General features: G+C 36.4%; 1 protein-coding gene across 1 annotated transcript in view; it reads right to left on the bottom strand.

Annotated features, from left to right (window-relative positions):
* The window catches only part of LOC106941339 (unconventional myosin-VI-like), a 29,836-nt gene extending 14,244 nt beyond the window's left edge, over positions 1-15,592 (bottom strand). The window contains exons 1-15 of the mRNA XM_015024323.1: positions 15,545-15,592; positions 14,294-14,474; positions 12,770-12,914; positions 11,707-11,864; positions 10,896-10,987; positions 10,531-10,603; positions 8,878-9,005; positions 7,245-7,340; positions 5,942-6,112; positions 3,302-3,340; positions 3,124-3,217; positions 2,024-2,154; positions 1,842-1,919; positions 1,635-1,764; positions 100-190 (exon numbers count right to left, since the gene is read on the bottom strand). Coding sequence (XP_014879809.1) covers positions 100-190; positions 1,635-1,764; positions 1,842-1,919; positions 2,024-2,154; positions 3,124-3,217; positions 3,302-3,340; positions 5,942-6,112; positions 7,245-7,340; positions 8,878-9,005; positions 10,531-10,603; positions 10,896-10,987; positions 11,707-11,864; positions 12,770-12,914; positions 14,294-14,474; positions 15,545-15,592 — 1,655 coding nt within the window. The remainder of the gene's footprint in view (positions 1-99; positions 191-1,634; positions 1,765-1,841; positions 1,920-2,023; positions 2,155-3,123; positions 3,218-3,301; positions 3,341-5,941; positions 6,113-7,244; positions 7,341-8,877; positions 9,006-10,530; positions 10,604-10,895; positions 10,988-11,706; positions 11,865-12,769; positions 12,915-14,293; positions 14,475-15,544) is intronic.
* Between the last annotated feature and the right edge of the window lie 410 nt (positions 15,593-16,002).

Below are 16,002 nucleotides of genomic sequence, written 5' to 3'. Positions count from 1 at the left end.
TAGGCAAACGGACTGCAGTTGGATGAAAGCGGACTGAACGTGTTTGGTGTGAATGCAGCCTTAGAAGCAAACAAAGCAGAAAGAAAAGAGGAAACTCACCTCGGCTTGTGTTTCTTCCTACACAGCCACATGCGGACCGTCTTCTGAATCTTAATACAGGCTACAGCTCTGTAATGCATTTTATTCCTCACTGCAAAGAAACAAAGATACTCAGTGTCACCAGCTGCTTACTTAGATTTTAAAGAGAATGTAACTTGACCATATATTTCGCTCTGACTCCACTGAAACAGAAATGTGAGAAAAACAGAACAATGCACGGCTGCAGGTCTGCTTTGGCAGCAGATTCTGGTCATTTGATGCTTAAAACCAAGCTGGACCCGGGAGGTTCTGTTTGAAACAGTGAAAACCAGCGGCTTGGTGCTGAGCATAAATAACCAGGCTGTGCTTCTACAGTGGTGTTGAGGCTGGAGGCTTTAATATTCAGACAGAAATGAAAAGTGGTAAATTTAAAATGGCGGACAGCCACAGGCCGCTTTGTATTTGATGCTACAGTAAAAACACACAGAATATCAACTTTACCATAACAGGAACAAGCAGCTTCAGCTTCACCACTAAACACATGAACCAAGTTTTTTTTTTATTTTTTAAAAAAAGACACAATTTGTTCCTTCAATCACTGGCGTTAAATCAGACTAAATGTTTCAGATTGGCTAAGAAAATGATTTCTGTTTCCAGAATAATGAAAGATGTCATTTCTAATGTTGGTAGAATTTAAAAATGTCTGTAATTTTGCATAGTATTCAGTATTATTGTCTTTAAAATGAAGGACTCTGGTCAAACATGCTGACTAACTTCATAGTATTTGCTATAATTCTGACAGAACTGGTGCAACTGGGTCACACACACTTTACTATAACTCAGAAACTTAAAATCATTCAAATCATTGCATCATCATCTTCCAAAACAATTTAAAGGTACAGTACTGTGTTAACTTCAACAATAAAGATCTTTTTCTCTCGTCATTCAGACATTAAGCAAACAGAAACAAATCTGAGCATTCAAACCAAACTAAAACAGGAAGTATTTACTCCGATTTAAAATTTAAATCTAGGGGTGTCCAAACTTTTTGTCAATTTATATTGTGATGTTTTTACAACTTGATAATGTAAAAGTTTAATTAGCTACATGTCAGATTTATTTTGTTGGAAAGGAACTTGAAGGTTAAACAAAATATTGTGGTTATTTAAAAATACTTTGTATTTTGATGAGATTTCAATTTGTCTTAAATCTTTCTGTCCCAATTAAAAATAAAAAATCTATTGCACAAAATCAGTGCAGGGACACAAATAAGTGATTAAACTAACCTGCTAACTGAATTGGGCCTATGTCTCTTTAAAAAAGGGGATAACAATATAACATGATGTGAAACTGAGAAAAGTTGATTTTGCTCAACATTTCACCTATAATTTTATGCAAAAAGCAGAAAAAAGAGTTTTTGTTCGTATCAGCGGTAAACTGTAAATCATTGCTCATATAAAGTGGTAAGCAGTTTTAGTACAAACATGAATTAATAAAGATTAATTCAACGTTTCACACCACAGCTGTTGGCTCATTCTGCAGCTTTTTGGACCTACGTTTGATGACAGACAGGCAGCACCACTGGACCTTCTTCCAGCGGCTGCACAGCAGCCACTTGTTGACTTTCTTCAGCAGCTCAGCGAGATGCGCTGGATCGGACTTCATGATCTGGTCAAACTCAGCAAACTGAAGCACAGAAACGCGTCACACTTTGACTCTTAATGGAGACGAATTTCTGCTACACGTTAAGAGTAAAACATCACCTTTCCTGGTCGGAAGAACACTTTGGTTAGTCCAAACTTGAAGTCTTTTTCATTTAGTCCCAAAGCTTTGAATAAAGCCTGTAAAGGATCAGATCAACAGTCAGTGATGCGTCATTAAAACATATTTTAATCACTTTTAAACAAGTTAATCGACAATCAAACACAGAAACAGAAGAGCTGACCTTGCAGAAGAGTCGAGGATTCAGCCGTGTGAGTTTGTCTGGCATGTAAGCCTTGTACATGTTGTAGAGTTCGTGGAATGGGGCCCTGGAGGGGAAGCCGCCCTGCATCAGGTCCAGAACCGAAACCATCCCTAACAGGGCCAAACACACAAACAAACCGTCATTTATCCAGCATGCATACAGCAGAACGTCCTTTAAATGTTTGTGTCAGGATGAATTGATTCAGCAAATTTATGTCCGACAGAAGCTTTTGTGCAGCATTATTAATCCATATAAACATGATTTTTAGCAGCACAACAGTTCAAGTGATGGTTTGGTTGTGAGTTTATGTTTGATTAACTGATTTTTACTTTTTTTTTTTCAAAGTTGCATCAATGCAGTGACTTACCAATTCTAGGAGATTCAATCACAAAATAATAATAAAATTACAAGCATCTATTTACTATGACTGAGGGCCATTCTAATAAAAAATAAATAAATAGTCAGGATAAAGTCATAAAATGATAAGAATAAACTCATATGAAAATAAAATCATAACACTACAAGAAAAATGTCAAAATAATACAAGAATAAAGTCACAATAAAACCAGGTTAAAATCATAAAATTACAAGAATAAAGCTGTAATATTATAACTTTATTCTTGTATTTTTTTTTATTTTTTTACTTTCCTAGAGTGGCCATAACAATTCATCGTAATTTAGGAGCAAAATAGGTCCAAATTAAAAACTTGGACAGAGTCACAGGTCAGCTTTAAACATTTTACAAATAAAGTTTTTTCTTCTCTCTCTTCACATAAATAGAAGAAAAGCCACATAACAAAAGCAGATATGAAGTAAAATCCAAAACAAAAACAATAAAAAGTGAAAAAAAAGTCTTATGTATCTTTATAACTCTATATTGTTGATGTGAAACTTAAAAACCTTCGTGGATAAAATCCCAAAGCATAACAAACTTGTCAGAAAAGTTAAGCTGTAACGCTTTCCACAGCTTTTTAATTTAAATTAATCGAGTTTGAAGAACTGCAAGTAAAAATGTATATGTGCATTTAATCGTTTATATAATTCCTGAGCTGTTTTTTTGTCATAAACTTAGTTTCCACCTGAGCACTGCAGCTGCGAGAGGATCAGCGCTCCTTCGAACTGATGGCTGACCATCTTCAGGTTCGGCTTCACGCAGCGAATGAAGCTGGAGCCCTGCACACAAAATGAATCATAAGAAGATCCAGTTATAACCACCAGCTTCATTTTTAACTCGACAATGAGAAACTCTGGACTCACCGTGCTGCGGAGCTTCTCAAGGAGCAGGTTTAGTTGCGTCTGTTTGTGCAAGAAGAAAAACTTTAGGCAGAAGTTTTAAAATAAGAGTCGTATGCAAGAGAGAAAGATTTTAAAATTAAATAAACTGTTCAAGGAGAAAAAAAGATATATTTCTCCAGAGTCCAGAGTTAATTTTGAGAGATGTCACAAAAGTGAGCAAGAGAAATCCTATTACACTGCAAAAACAAAATCTTATCTAGTTTGGTCTAGTGCAAATAACTTAGTGCACTAAAACATCTAAAAGCTTGTTGTAAGTAATAAGTCCTTAATATTGAAGAAAGAGTACTTGTTCCACTGGCAGATTATTTCACTTATAACAGGAAAAATGTCTTATTTCCTCTAGTTTTTAATTTGCTTTGGAGAGGGTATTTTTGCAGTGTATTGAGGAGAAATATGTAACTTTCCAAATTCTACCTAAATTAAAAATAAATACTAAATTATATCTTTGGTTATTCTGTTATTTAGTAAACAGAAATGATTTTTTAACTAACCTAAAACAGTTTGGTCTCAATTTTTGGCTTTTTCATGCTGTAAGTGACATAATCTGCCAGTGGAATGAATTATTGACTTAAAACAAGCTTTATTTCTTGCTGAAAAGTTACTTTTAAATTGATTTTGTGTTATTTCAAATGTGCAAAAGTAGTTAAAATGAAAACTAGACCAAAACTACTTTTGGTATTTGATTTTGTGTTTTTGCAGTGTACATCCTGAGTTACTACAGCAGTTTAATAAAATCCCACGTTACGTTTTTAAGATCTTAAGTTGTTATGGAGGATTTCACAAATGTTCCTGAGTTTTTTTTCTCTCACATATTTAAAGTTTTTTTTTTTTTGTGAGATCTTGAGTTGCTTTTTTCAGATCTTCTAAAACTTTTTCTTGTTTTGCGAGAAGCAACAATACATCCTGGGTTACTTTTACAAAATCCCACAAAGGTTTTGGGGGAAATAAGCAAGATAGAATATTTTTAACATAATTTGAACAATTTAATTTCAATAATCAACTTATCATAATTAATCTGATTAACTGGTTTAGTCCTGAACAGAATTACAAACATTTCCTGGAAGAAAAAGACATGGACATAAATGTTGATGATAAAATGAGTGTTGCTCAACTTAGAGTTTATTTATATGTAGCTGATTTGAATGAAAGCTGATTTATTCTAATAAAACAAAGAACAGCTGTTGTTTTATTTTAGTTTCGTTGCTGTTGCTTTAAAACTCCCTGTTTTTATACCTCAAGCTGACTTTTTCCAGATCTATCCACCAAGGAAGGTTTTCTCAGAGGAAAGAGGTGAGACTGGAGGAAATCTAAGAGGAGCGTCCGAACTAAGGACAAGAAACTGAGAAACAGGAAGGAGAAGGGAAAGGAGATTAGAGTTAGCTCACTTTCTACTAGTCTGAAAAGAAGCTTAGAGAGATCAGAGGCAGCAAATAAACAGAGAGAAAGTGAAAATGGGTGGATTTCACATTCTGATTTCACAAACTAACTTTGACAAAGTTCCTGCTCAAGCAAAACCAATCAGATATCTGTAAATTAAATACTTCATGTTTAAATCAGATCAGGAAAATTATTAAGAGACAGAAAGTAAAAACGTTCTGTCTCTTAGCGTCGGCTGTTTAGTTTTATCAGCCGACGCTGATAAAACTAAACAATAAAGGTTAATTCTATAGTTTGAGATAGATTAAAACTGCTGTGCTTTATTTTTGTCAGTCCCTCCAGTTTTAAGCAATAGCAGAAATTTACGCAAAATCAACAACTCACGCTTTTTTTCTAATGCATAGTTGCAAGTTTTTTGCAATTTTTTTTGCAAAAATGATGAAAACATTGGGTTTACATGATTCTACCTCCCACCTGCAGGTGGCAGTATGTTCTACTTCTACTCCACTGCTGCCTCAGCCTTTCTTAATGTCAATATCAGGATCGATGTGGCGAGTAAAATAAAAGAGAGCTATTTCAGTCGCTTAAATAATAAAAATTTCTCATCGTTTTTTCTTCTATATGTAGATTTTGGATGAGTTTAATGGAAAAAAAAATCACAAAACAATTCCTTGCACATATTTCAACAGTAGCTCCACAATTTCAGTGATTTTTATTGCAAAACAAATTACAAAACAATCGAGAAAAGGAGGAGGGTCTGTTTAGGATGTGTTGATTAAAGTACTGTTTACTGCAGGAGCCATTTGTGGCCCTTTTGAAAATAAAATGATCATTGATCAGGTTATAGCTTCTTTATTAGAAAATGTTTGTCATTTAAACCATTTCTTTTTTATTAGCCACAAACCTTTTAGTCAAAATCAGACTAACCCTGGATAAAATTCTCCTTTTTGTAACTGAAAACATTTTATGGAGCACCAAAGTAAAAACATTTGGTACAAAAAGTTAAAAATAAACACCTGAGGCTTTTTCAGATCTACAATAATCTTTTCTACTTTGCTTCACTGAAATACGACAGATTTAATTCGTTTTTTGTGACGGCGAAAATGAAAGAATTCATGATAAAATGATGTTTGACTTTAATTTGAAAAAAGAAGAGAAAATTGTGACCTCAGAGTTTTTCCAAGTTGCCAATTGGTGCAGAAAGGGGCGACCTGCGCCACTGACCTTGAATTTGTTGCCGACGCTGATGAAGCCGAGTTTGCCCGCCTTCTGTTTGGAGTCCTTGGAGGTGCTGGAGTTCTCAAACAGCTCTCGAACAAATTTGTCTTTTGATTCACACACTAAACTCTCCAAGGACATGTGGAGGGCGTCATTATTCTTCTCCACGAACCGCGTCTGTCAACACAAGCGCATTCGCATTCATTTATGTAGTGGAAGGCTTCGTTTGCCACATACTGATGGAGCGTTAAACCCAGTGAAGAATGGGATACGTTCTGCACATACCAGCAGGTTTCTATATGTGACGGAAATATTCAATAACTCAAAATATTCACTACCACAAACGTCAGGATTTGACACACCAACTCAAACAGAAGCGTTTTGGATCTATAATGATTTACACATTCCTCTTTCTACAACAATCTGACTTATTTTTTGTTTAATTAAATTAAATTAATTAAATCAAAGTCTAATTTTGAACATAGCAGTTGTCAGAACTATTTGGACCAAACATTTCCACCTGTCTAAGGTTGGAGAATCAACAGATTAATGAGTTGGTGGACGATACAGACATGAAATTTTCAGTTCAAAGCTACTAATTCATCCCAGAGGGAAATTAAATTTAATTTTAACACAATATTTTGTGATAGTATTGTGATAACAATAAAAGTGACAATAAGAAATATTTATAATTATTTTTTAGACCCACAAACTCAGATACTTCTCTTGAAAAACATACCAATAGGTAAATAACACAGAAAGTGTGATTTATGTCTCTAAAAAGCAAACTGTCTCTGAACTTAATCACATTTTTAAATGTATTTATTTTTATTCATTCTGTAGTTGAACAAATAGTGGAACAAAATTGTAAAATTACCAACCTTGACAGTTTTGGTGGGTTTTAAACATCATTAATTAGAATTTATTGTGACGATAAATCAGAATTTGTTTATTTTTTATCAATTTGTTATAATGAAAAACGATGTGATGTTTCTAAATCTGATAAAAAATTCACAAGTCTTAAAAATTGCTTAAATTTCTGTCCAATCATATCGAACCCAAACAAATTTGCAAACCATAGCGGCAAAAAATATTAATCTCAAAAACGAGCAAAGCTGGTAAAGATCCTCAGACCTTCAGCTGCAGCTGTTCAACACCATTCAGCTCATTTTCCTTCACCTTTACACCATTTTCTGTTGCTTTGTCACACCAAACCTCAATAATACACATTAAAGTGAGGAAACTCAAAGGGTGTGAAAACTTGTACAAAAATACAACTTCTGGTAAAAAATATTAACGTTATAAATACCGTTTCATAGCAGACGGCCCCTGCAAAGTGGCGGATCATAAAACCTTCGTCGTCTCGAAGGTTCCTGTGGATCGCCAGCTTTGACTTCCTGGGCACCTGAGCGGGAAAGGAAACACACATTTTGACTAATATCATCCTGGATTGGAGGAATTTTTTCCAGAACTGTTATTATGTCCTTGGTGTTGAGATGAGCAGAGAGCTACACTTTAAGAATATGCGCATCCTTTAAAACTTAGTTCAAGGATTCGTTGTACTTATTCAATGAGTGTGCTTGAATAGCAGGCTCAAGAATTTCTGAATGCCACTTTCATCTTGTTGAGTTTAAGTGCTGTGAAAGGGTCCAAACATTGATCATTCTTCAGAACCAACAATGAAAAAGAAAAAAAAAAAAACGGAGGCAGAAATTGAGGGAAGATTGAGGAAAAACGAGCCTCTGAAAAGCTGCAGAAGACGTGCAGTAGAAATGTTGGCTCACAGCACATTCAAACTTCATTTTTCACCCTATTAAGTGCACAGAATAGTCTTCATTTAAGAGACAACAATGGCATCGCTGCAGCCAGCCACCTCTAATGGCGGGCTTGAATAAGTGTCAAGGCTAGATTCTTTAAAGAATTTCATGTTGGCAGATAATCAGGCAGACTGGCAAACAATATGGACAAAGACGGCGACCAGGGAGGGACTGGGACCGTGCGTCACTCACAGAGCTGCAAAACTGATCGCAACGACACCAAGAACAGAACATAGACTCTCTGCATTTAAACCTATGCAAACCAAGTGACTCAAAAGAATCAATCATTGCAACATGCAACTAAACAGTGAAGTGACGATGTGCGACTTCAGTACTGCAAACCTAAAACAGATTGATACGTTTGGTTTAGTTGTACAGAAGCTCAGACTGATTGTCACGATAAGAAATTTTTCAAGTAATAAAATGGAAATGCAAGATCAATGAACTTTAAATTCTAACGAACATTTAACACTTGAGCAGGAAGACATTTTAAAGATGCAAAATAAATAAACAAAACAACAGAAACAAATAAAATGAATTAGAAAGTCTCAGGATGCAAAAATATCCTTCAAAAAAAGGACAAGTTGAGACCAAAGCAGCAGATTAAAGACTTTTATCATCCAGTTCTTGGTAGAAAGAGAGAAAAGAGAAAAACTATAAATCCCACAAATGGAAATGATTGATCTGTTTTTCATTTATCATGTGATTAATTGATTATTACCAACAACAACATTGTATTTGTTAACCTACATACATTAAATAAACATGGTGTCATCAGAGCATATTTTATCTTTCAATGCTGAAGTCATTTCTCTTTGGTTTGCTTAATCAGAAGTGGAGTAACATCTGTAACGTAAAACATTACCCGTTTCCAAAATAATCACAACTTGCCAAATACTTTACTTTCTTTTAATTGACTCAACTTAAATAGATTAACTCATTAAGCATTTTTTAATCCAAAAGTTCCACTTGTTGAAGATGAGTACGAACCACAAGTGGATGAGAATTAAATTATATTCACTTGAAATCCTTCCAGAAGGTTTTGTTTCACAGTGAGGTCACGTCTTCCCAAAACACCAAAAGGACCAGAAATGAGGCCAACAGAAAACAGTCCAAATGTCTGACCGTCAGTCTGAAGTGATCCTTGTGTTTGGTGTGAACGGCCGAAGTGAAGTGCTGATCGCTGGGCTGAGGAAGCCGGTTCTCCTCATCCAGGATGTCCAGGATTCCCACCAGCTTCGCCTCCACAAGATCTGGACAGAAATTTAAAGATCCACCACAGGATTACAGCTTCTGTTTACACTTAACGTCCAGTAACTTATGCTGATTAGGGATTATGATTGGCTTTGCTGATGTTGTGAGACATCAAAGTTTTACGTCTTAAACGAACCTTTCAGACGAGTTTCAATAAATTGGGTTCATGATTAAGAAATTACAAAATCACAAAATGTTTTCCTGACTTTGGGATTCATTGAAACTTCCACTGCTCATCATTTCTGAATTTGATTATTTAAAAAGTATAAAACATGTTCCTGGATGCTCATTTATGCACATGTTTGAATTATTCATCCAACACGCTGTTCAGAGAATAATGTTACAGCCAAGGACCTTAGAAAAATTAGCATGAGCAAGCACCTGTGCATAAATGCAGAAGATTGATGAGTGAATTAATGGCCATCCCAAACGGTCATTTGCAAGTCATAAATGTTATTCACTGCTGTCAGTTAGCCACACACCTGAATAATCACAACCTTTGAAATACAAATCAAACTCATTCACCTTGGTACGTGGACTACTTCAACTCATTAATTCCAGGATTGATTCGAGGACAAACGGAACCAAAACAAGAGGCGTAATCTGAGCTTCTCGCGGCGCTGAGGGGCCGTAAAACCCTCCGACACTCAGCGCACCGTCTCCCTTCAGTCAAACAGACATGGACGCTTTGGGAGGAACAGGAAGTCTGCGTTTCTGCATGTACCGGCTGTGACGCAGATCCCAGAGGACAGATTCAGGTGAACGCCGCGTGGCTGGGCGGATATATTTATAGAAACATTATTTCTTAGCTTCATTAGCGGCATTTTCTAAAAATATTAGCATGCATGTAAAGCAGAAGTCAAATTCTCGGTGATAGTTATTGTAAATGGACACCAAGATAACATTTCTGATAGTTAACTTTAATATTTTATGTATTTGTTACTTTAATTTCCATTAGAGCTGTACATAAATAAAGCAGCATTAATACTGTAAATTTTGGTTTCCATCTAATTCGGTACTTCAAACACGTCAGAAATAAATAGAAAGAGGAGAAAGTAAATCAAAAAGCACCAAGTGATAAACGATCTCAGGATTTCAAGTTAGCTGCTCAACATCTTTATGTTGCAATAAATGCTTTTATGTGCAGCATCAACATTGTTATTCCATAAAGTTGTGTTTTAAGTTGGTCCAAATTTTTCATTTTCACCTTCCCACTGAACCAGCATCATTCTGTCTCATTTTTCTCTGAGCAGCGGTGTATTTGGGGGATTCCTCTGAATAATTCAGGTTTCTTCTTCCTAAAATCACTTGCTGTGAAGCACATAATTAATCACAATTGAACAGTGTAACTGAATCTACTGCAAATTAATATGCAAGAAAACAAATTAGTGCAACAACTTCAGAGTGTACCGATGCGTATTTTACTTTAACAGAGCTGATGATGAATTTACAAACTGTAATAATGATACCAAATGTTCATGTAAATAAATATAAATATCCTAAAGGTTTCAGTCAGAAACTCACCAATGCAGTCCTGGTTGTCCACATAATGCACCTCGTTCACCCCCAGCCCTTCCCTCTGGTAGAGCTCCTGCTCCTGTTACCACCAAAACACAGAAATCAAACACTGAAAGAAACTCTTCCAGGTTTTCAAACAATCCAACAAGCTTCAAACTAACAACTTCTATATAATAAGTACTGAGCAGAACCAGAATTGACAGCCACTAATTAAATGACATTACAGGAGAGGAAAAAAGCTGAAATTAGCACTCTAATGGGAAAGCTCAAAGGAAATGTGGGCGTAGAAAGCGAAAAAGAAAGCAGAGTGAGAGAAAAATCGACTGCATGCAAACAATGTTTCCTTTTTTTGCGTTTGGCTCATCACCCACCTCTTTGAGGATGCGTTCGTTGAAGAACTGCTGCAGTTTCTCATTGCAGTAATTGATGCAGAACTGTTCAAAGCTGTTGTGCTCAAAGTATTCTGAGGAGCAAAAAACAGAAGATACATTTCAATTAAAGCCCTGACAAATAAATGCAAAGCTGATAGAAATTATAGGAACGGGGAAATGAGTTTCTCCAGCAAGATGCCTGGTGAGGAGTGTGTTTACGCATCATATTAGCTAAATTAAAAATCAGGCCACACACACAGGCAACATCCTCCTCAACAAGGCACAAGAGAAAAGAAATGCAGATTTTGGCAAATTACAGGTAAAAGGTACAACATAATACTAAGGCTGTTGAAGATAAAGAAAAGGGATTAAATTTCTGCTTTTTTTTAGGATTTTCTTTTTTACTTTTGGAGCTCAGAAATAAAACAAAAAAAATTTAAAGAAAATTCCTGAGATTCATCTCGTTATTTTTCCCCTGAAATTTAAACTTTGACCTTCTTGTTTTTTCTAGAAAATTTCTAAAATCAATCTCAACTTTTCTGAGATATTTTCAGAATTTTTCTAGTAAATTTGTGAGATTAATTGAAATTTTTTTGACTTTTTTTCTTCCAAATATTTGACTTTTGGAGCTCAGAAATCTTCAAGTTTTTCTAGAAAATTTCTGAAATTAATTAAAAAAAATTAATTTTTTCTAGCAAATTTCCCACTTTTAAGACATTTTAATGTTTTTTTTCTAGAAACCTTTTTTGGCAAACTTTTTTCCCCTGTTTTCCTAGTAAACCAGTGTTTCTCAGAGCGGATCTGTCGTTACCAAACCCGGCAATGTCCAACACGCCGATGAAGTTGGAGGACGCCTGGAAGGGGAAGCACTGGTTGACCCGTTTGACCACGTGATCGAAGAGGCGGCTGTACACGGCCTTGGCCAGCGCGTCCCGAGCATTGTTCGCCTGCTCCACCTTTAGAGGAACCCTGGAGGGACACAAAAAATGGGGCAGTGAGAGAAAGTCTAACTGGGACAGCGCCGCTCTGTTTTCACTTTTTCCAAATCAGCCCCATTTCTAAAGTGGTGTCTTTCAAGTTGCTTGGAGCTTAATATTCCAGCTAGGAGTTTAGTTTTAAAAGAAACCTGAACTTTGAACTCTACCTGAATCTCTAATGGCGCCTTTTTCACTATTCATGTTCGAATTATTCACAGAGGTTGCCTGATCTCACAAAGTGCAGGTCAAAGAGTTCGACTGAGCTGTCCCAGCTGGGAAGAAGTTGAATTTTAATTTAAAATAGCCCCTTTAGCCGTTTTTCTCTTTTCCTTCTACTTCCTTTTGTTATTTGGCTCAGAAAGCCCTTCAGATACAGAAGCCCATCTAAAACAAAGCAGATTTTCTTGTTTTTACATTTAAAACCAAACAATTACTCTCATTGACGGTTAATTTTATCAGCTGCAATGCTTCATCTGATGAGTTAAAAGACTTTTCCCTCCCAGGGGACGCCTGGATGTATCTGCAGCTTGGTAACAAAGGGCCCCCCCCCCTCGCTCCACCTGCTCCCCAGACACCGGGGCTTCAGCGCGCCGCAGCCACGCTCCCCTGCCTCCTCAGACACAAGCTGCATTATTGATGTGGAGGAAACACTTCCAGGCCAGGCCAGCAGCTGGCCCCTTCTGAAATATTCATCTGCCAAACATGGCATCACCACCAAAGTACAGAGGAGCAGTGTTAATATCATACCCTCATTTGCATACGCTCGTTTAACTCACGGGGCATGTAGAGAGACAGATTAGGAAAAAGAGAAACATCTCCTTTAGCTCAACTCTGATTATTTCACTGAAATCACCTCAACGTTTATCCTTCTGACTGAAGCAGGACTGGTTTCCTTACTTGATAACCGTGCCTTTGGCGCCCCCTGCTGTTGTGAGCATAACTCTAGTTGTGAGGCTGACCCGCAGGTCGTCCTGGTCCAGACCCAGCAGCTCCGCGCAGAACTTCAACGTCTGGTCCGACTGTTTCTTAATGGTGCAACCACCTGGAAGCAAAAGCAATAAAGTAAATAAATAAACAACAAAACCTCGTAACCGAGGCGTCCTGATAGGGTTTTGTTTTTACTGGAGTCTTGAAACAGAGACACGACCTTCACAACGGACAACAGAAAGAAACTGACCAATGAACAGCAGCATCTCCACTTTTATTACCTCCTCAAACTAAGTTGCTATTGAAGGGCTACAATTTACTTTTCAGTTACAAAAATGTATGAAAATACCACTTAGATTTTAAAAAAGACAATTTTTATCTACTTGGTTGAAATAAAACAATGACAAAATGCAACATATACACAACGTATTGAAAGATTAGACTTGTCACAATATCACATCTTACTGGACAATAAATTATTCTGATAGACAATGTATCATTTTTCAGGTAATATATTGATAATAGAATAATAATGCAAGTTCACCATGAAGTTTAATTTTTTTTAAACAACACGTAACTCCAGAACAGAAAGATATTTTAAATATCCAAAAGCAATAAATAAAACTGAAACAAAAACCAAACACAACCGAAACCCAGATATAAAGTGGAATATTGTTCAAAAAACATTAAACATCAAATCGGAAGTTGAGCTGATTTGAATTTATCATGAAATTAAATGCAGAAAATAAATTTTGTCATAAAACCTGAACTCAAATTTTAGGTGCTAGAACAGAAAATAGTGTATAATTGTGGGGGAAAAACATACATTTTAAATGTGGGTGTGTTTTTTAACAATTAAAAACCTAAAAATGTTTCCAAACATTTGGATTTAGATCACTTCCTGATACCAACTCTGGAGGAGCTGCAGAGATTCGACTCTGAGATCTAAGTCACAAATCTGCACTTTATGGGAAGAAGAAAGCTAATGTCGACCACAGCAAACATCGCTATGATGAAACATGGTGGTGGCAGCATCATGGTGTGAAGATGCTTTTCTTCTGCAGTGGAGGAGAATCTGGTCAGAGTTGATGGGAAGATAAACAAAGGTAAATCCAGGACGATCCTGTTAGAGGCTGCCGAAGACGTGAGACTGGGGTGAAGGTTAATCTTCCAGCACAAAAAGTACAGCCAGAGCTACAACCAAAGTTTAGATGAAACCAGGACCCAATCCAACTGAAAAATCTATGGCAGAACTTTAAAATGGATGTTTACAGAAACTTTGTGTCCAAATGTGACAGAAGAAAAGTTGAAAAATGTTGGTAGAAATCAATATAAACTACTTCAAGATCATCAGTTGCATAAAACAGCAAAAAAATAAAAGGTGGAATTGAATGATGTTTGTAATGCCGTGGAATAAACTGATTATCCAACCCAGGGTTTGTGTTTTTTAGAGCCTAAATAATAAAATATTCTTGATTATTGCTTGTTTCTCACCTGAGGAGCTCCCAGTTTCTTCAAAGTCGATGTTTCCCAGATGCAGAACCCCAGCGACGACCCTGAAGAGGTCCAGCTTCTCCGTGTCGTTCAGGCCGATCTTCTTCATCGCCACACACATCCTGTTGAAGTCGCCCTGGTCGTCCAGCAGGGGGTCGCGGAGAGCGCCCAGCTTCACATGCTGTGGAGGAGTCAGGAAGTAAACCGAGGCTAAAGAATTCAGCTCAGATCAAGTCACTCAGACACAGGGATGCACGGATATGAAAATCTGGACCGATATTGATATAAATACTGCTGTTATGTACGATGGGGCTGCATGGCCCCATGCAGCCCCATCGTACCGCTGATCAGCTGATCACTGCTGATGCCTTGCAGCAAGAAGACAACGAGGACGACAACAGGAAGTAGTTGGAGGATGATGTTTATTGTTTATTTATGATTTATCGTGTGAACAAACATATTCACTTGTGATTTTGACTGAATTTGTCATTGAATGGAAAAACTGCAAATGCGAAATTGTATTTTTTTAACATTAGTGTATTATCAACAAATGCAGCAGCTGTTACCGTCACATGACAAACCTCCAGAAATAAATGGCAACAAGATGGAAAGATTGTTTATTTTGGCCCAGTTTATTTATGTTTAATTGAACCAATACCGATATGTTAAAACCAATATCGGCCGATACTGATGTTAGTGCCGATATATCGTGCATCCCTATTCAAACTTTACACTATAAAACTGCAAAACAGGTTTGAAATATGAAAAACAAAGAAATGCCTCCACCAGCAGAACTCAGCAAGCTTTATAGAGCAACAGGTTTATCTCTGTATGTGTTTTTTACTTTATTTTTCCACCTTTGGAACAACAAAACAACAAAATGTTACTAAAAGAATAAAATAATCATCCATGAATATATAAGAATAGTTCTGCATCACAATAAATCTTGTAAAGTGATCACTGAAGATGAATTGTTCTTCAATATTTAAAAAAGGAGGATTTTTTTTTTTTCTAAGAGGGTGGCATGGCTGCATGTGAAATTTGCATGAAGTTCTGCAGCCGTGCCTTCAAGGTCTGAAGACAGCTGAATAATTAAGCAACACCAAACCCAGATCCAAGCTGGCATGCAAATGCAAAACAAAAATAAAATAAAAAAAACTTCATGCACCCATTTCCTGTTTTCACTAAAAGCGAGAGCATGGAAAACTCTGACAGCAAGTCAGAAAAAACACAGGAGGAAAAACAAATCACCTTATTTTCCTGTTTATTATCAGCGACGGGACAGAGAGGAAATGACATCATCAGGAGAGGAAATGACATCATCAGGAACGAATAAATCAGTTTTACTTACATCACAGGACGTTCATCATTCAATTACTGATTATGGATATTATTAGCAAACAATATGATTAACACGACTGATTTCAAATGAAGCAGTTTTTATTATTACAGATACAAATATAACCTATTAAGTTTAAAAAAACAATGTATTAGGATCTCACTGAAAAGTGAATTTATTTAATTGTTTCAAGTGTTAATTAGGCCCGAGCAGCTAAGCGCTGCGAGAGCCTATTGAAACTGTACTGTTTATTATTAGGCCCGAGCAGCTAAGCGCTGCGAGAGCCTATTGAAACTGTACTGTTTATTAGGCCCGAGCAGCTAAGCGCTGCGAGAGGCCTATTGTTTTTGTAAAAATAATTATTATTATT

The sequence above is a fragment of the Poecilia latipinna genome, unplaced genomic scaffold (genome assembly GCF_001443285.1).
Source record: "Poecilia latipinna isolate Pla-1442-1.1 unplaced genomic scaffold, P_latipinna-1.0 Scaffold3617, whole genome shotgun sequence".
Classification (NCBI taxonomy): domain Eukaryota; kingdom Metazoa; phylum Chordata; class Actinopteri; order Cyprinodontiformes; family Poeciliidae; genus Poecilia; species Poecilia latipinna.
The sequence above is the reverse complement of the archived record's forward strand: the minus strand, read 5'-3'. Positions and strand labels throughout refer to the sequence as shown.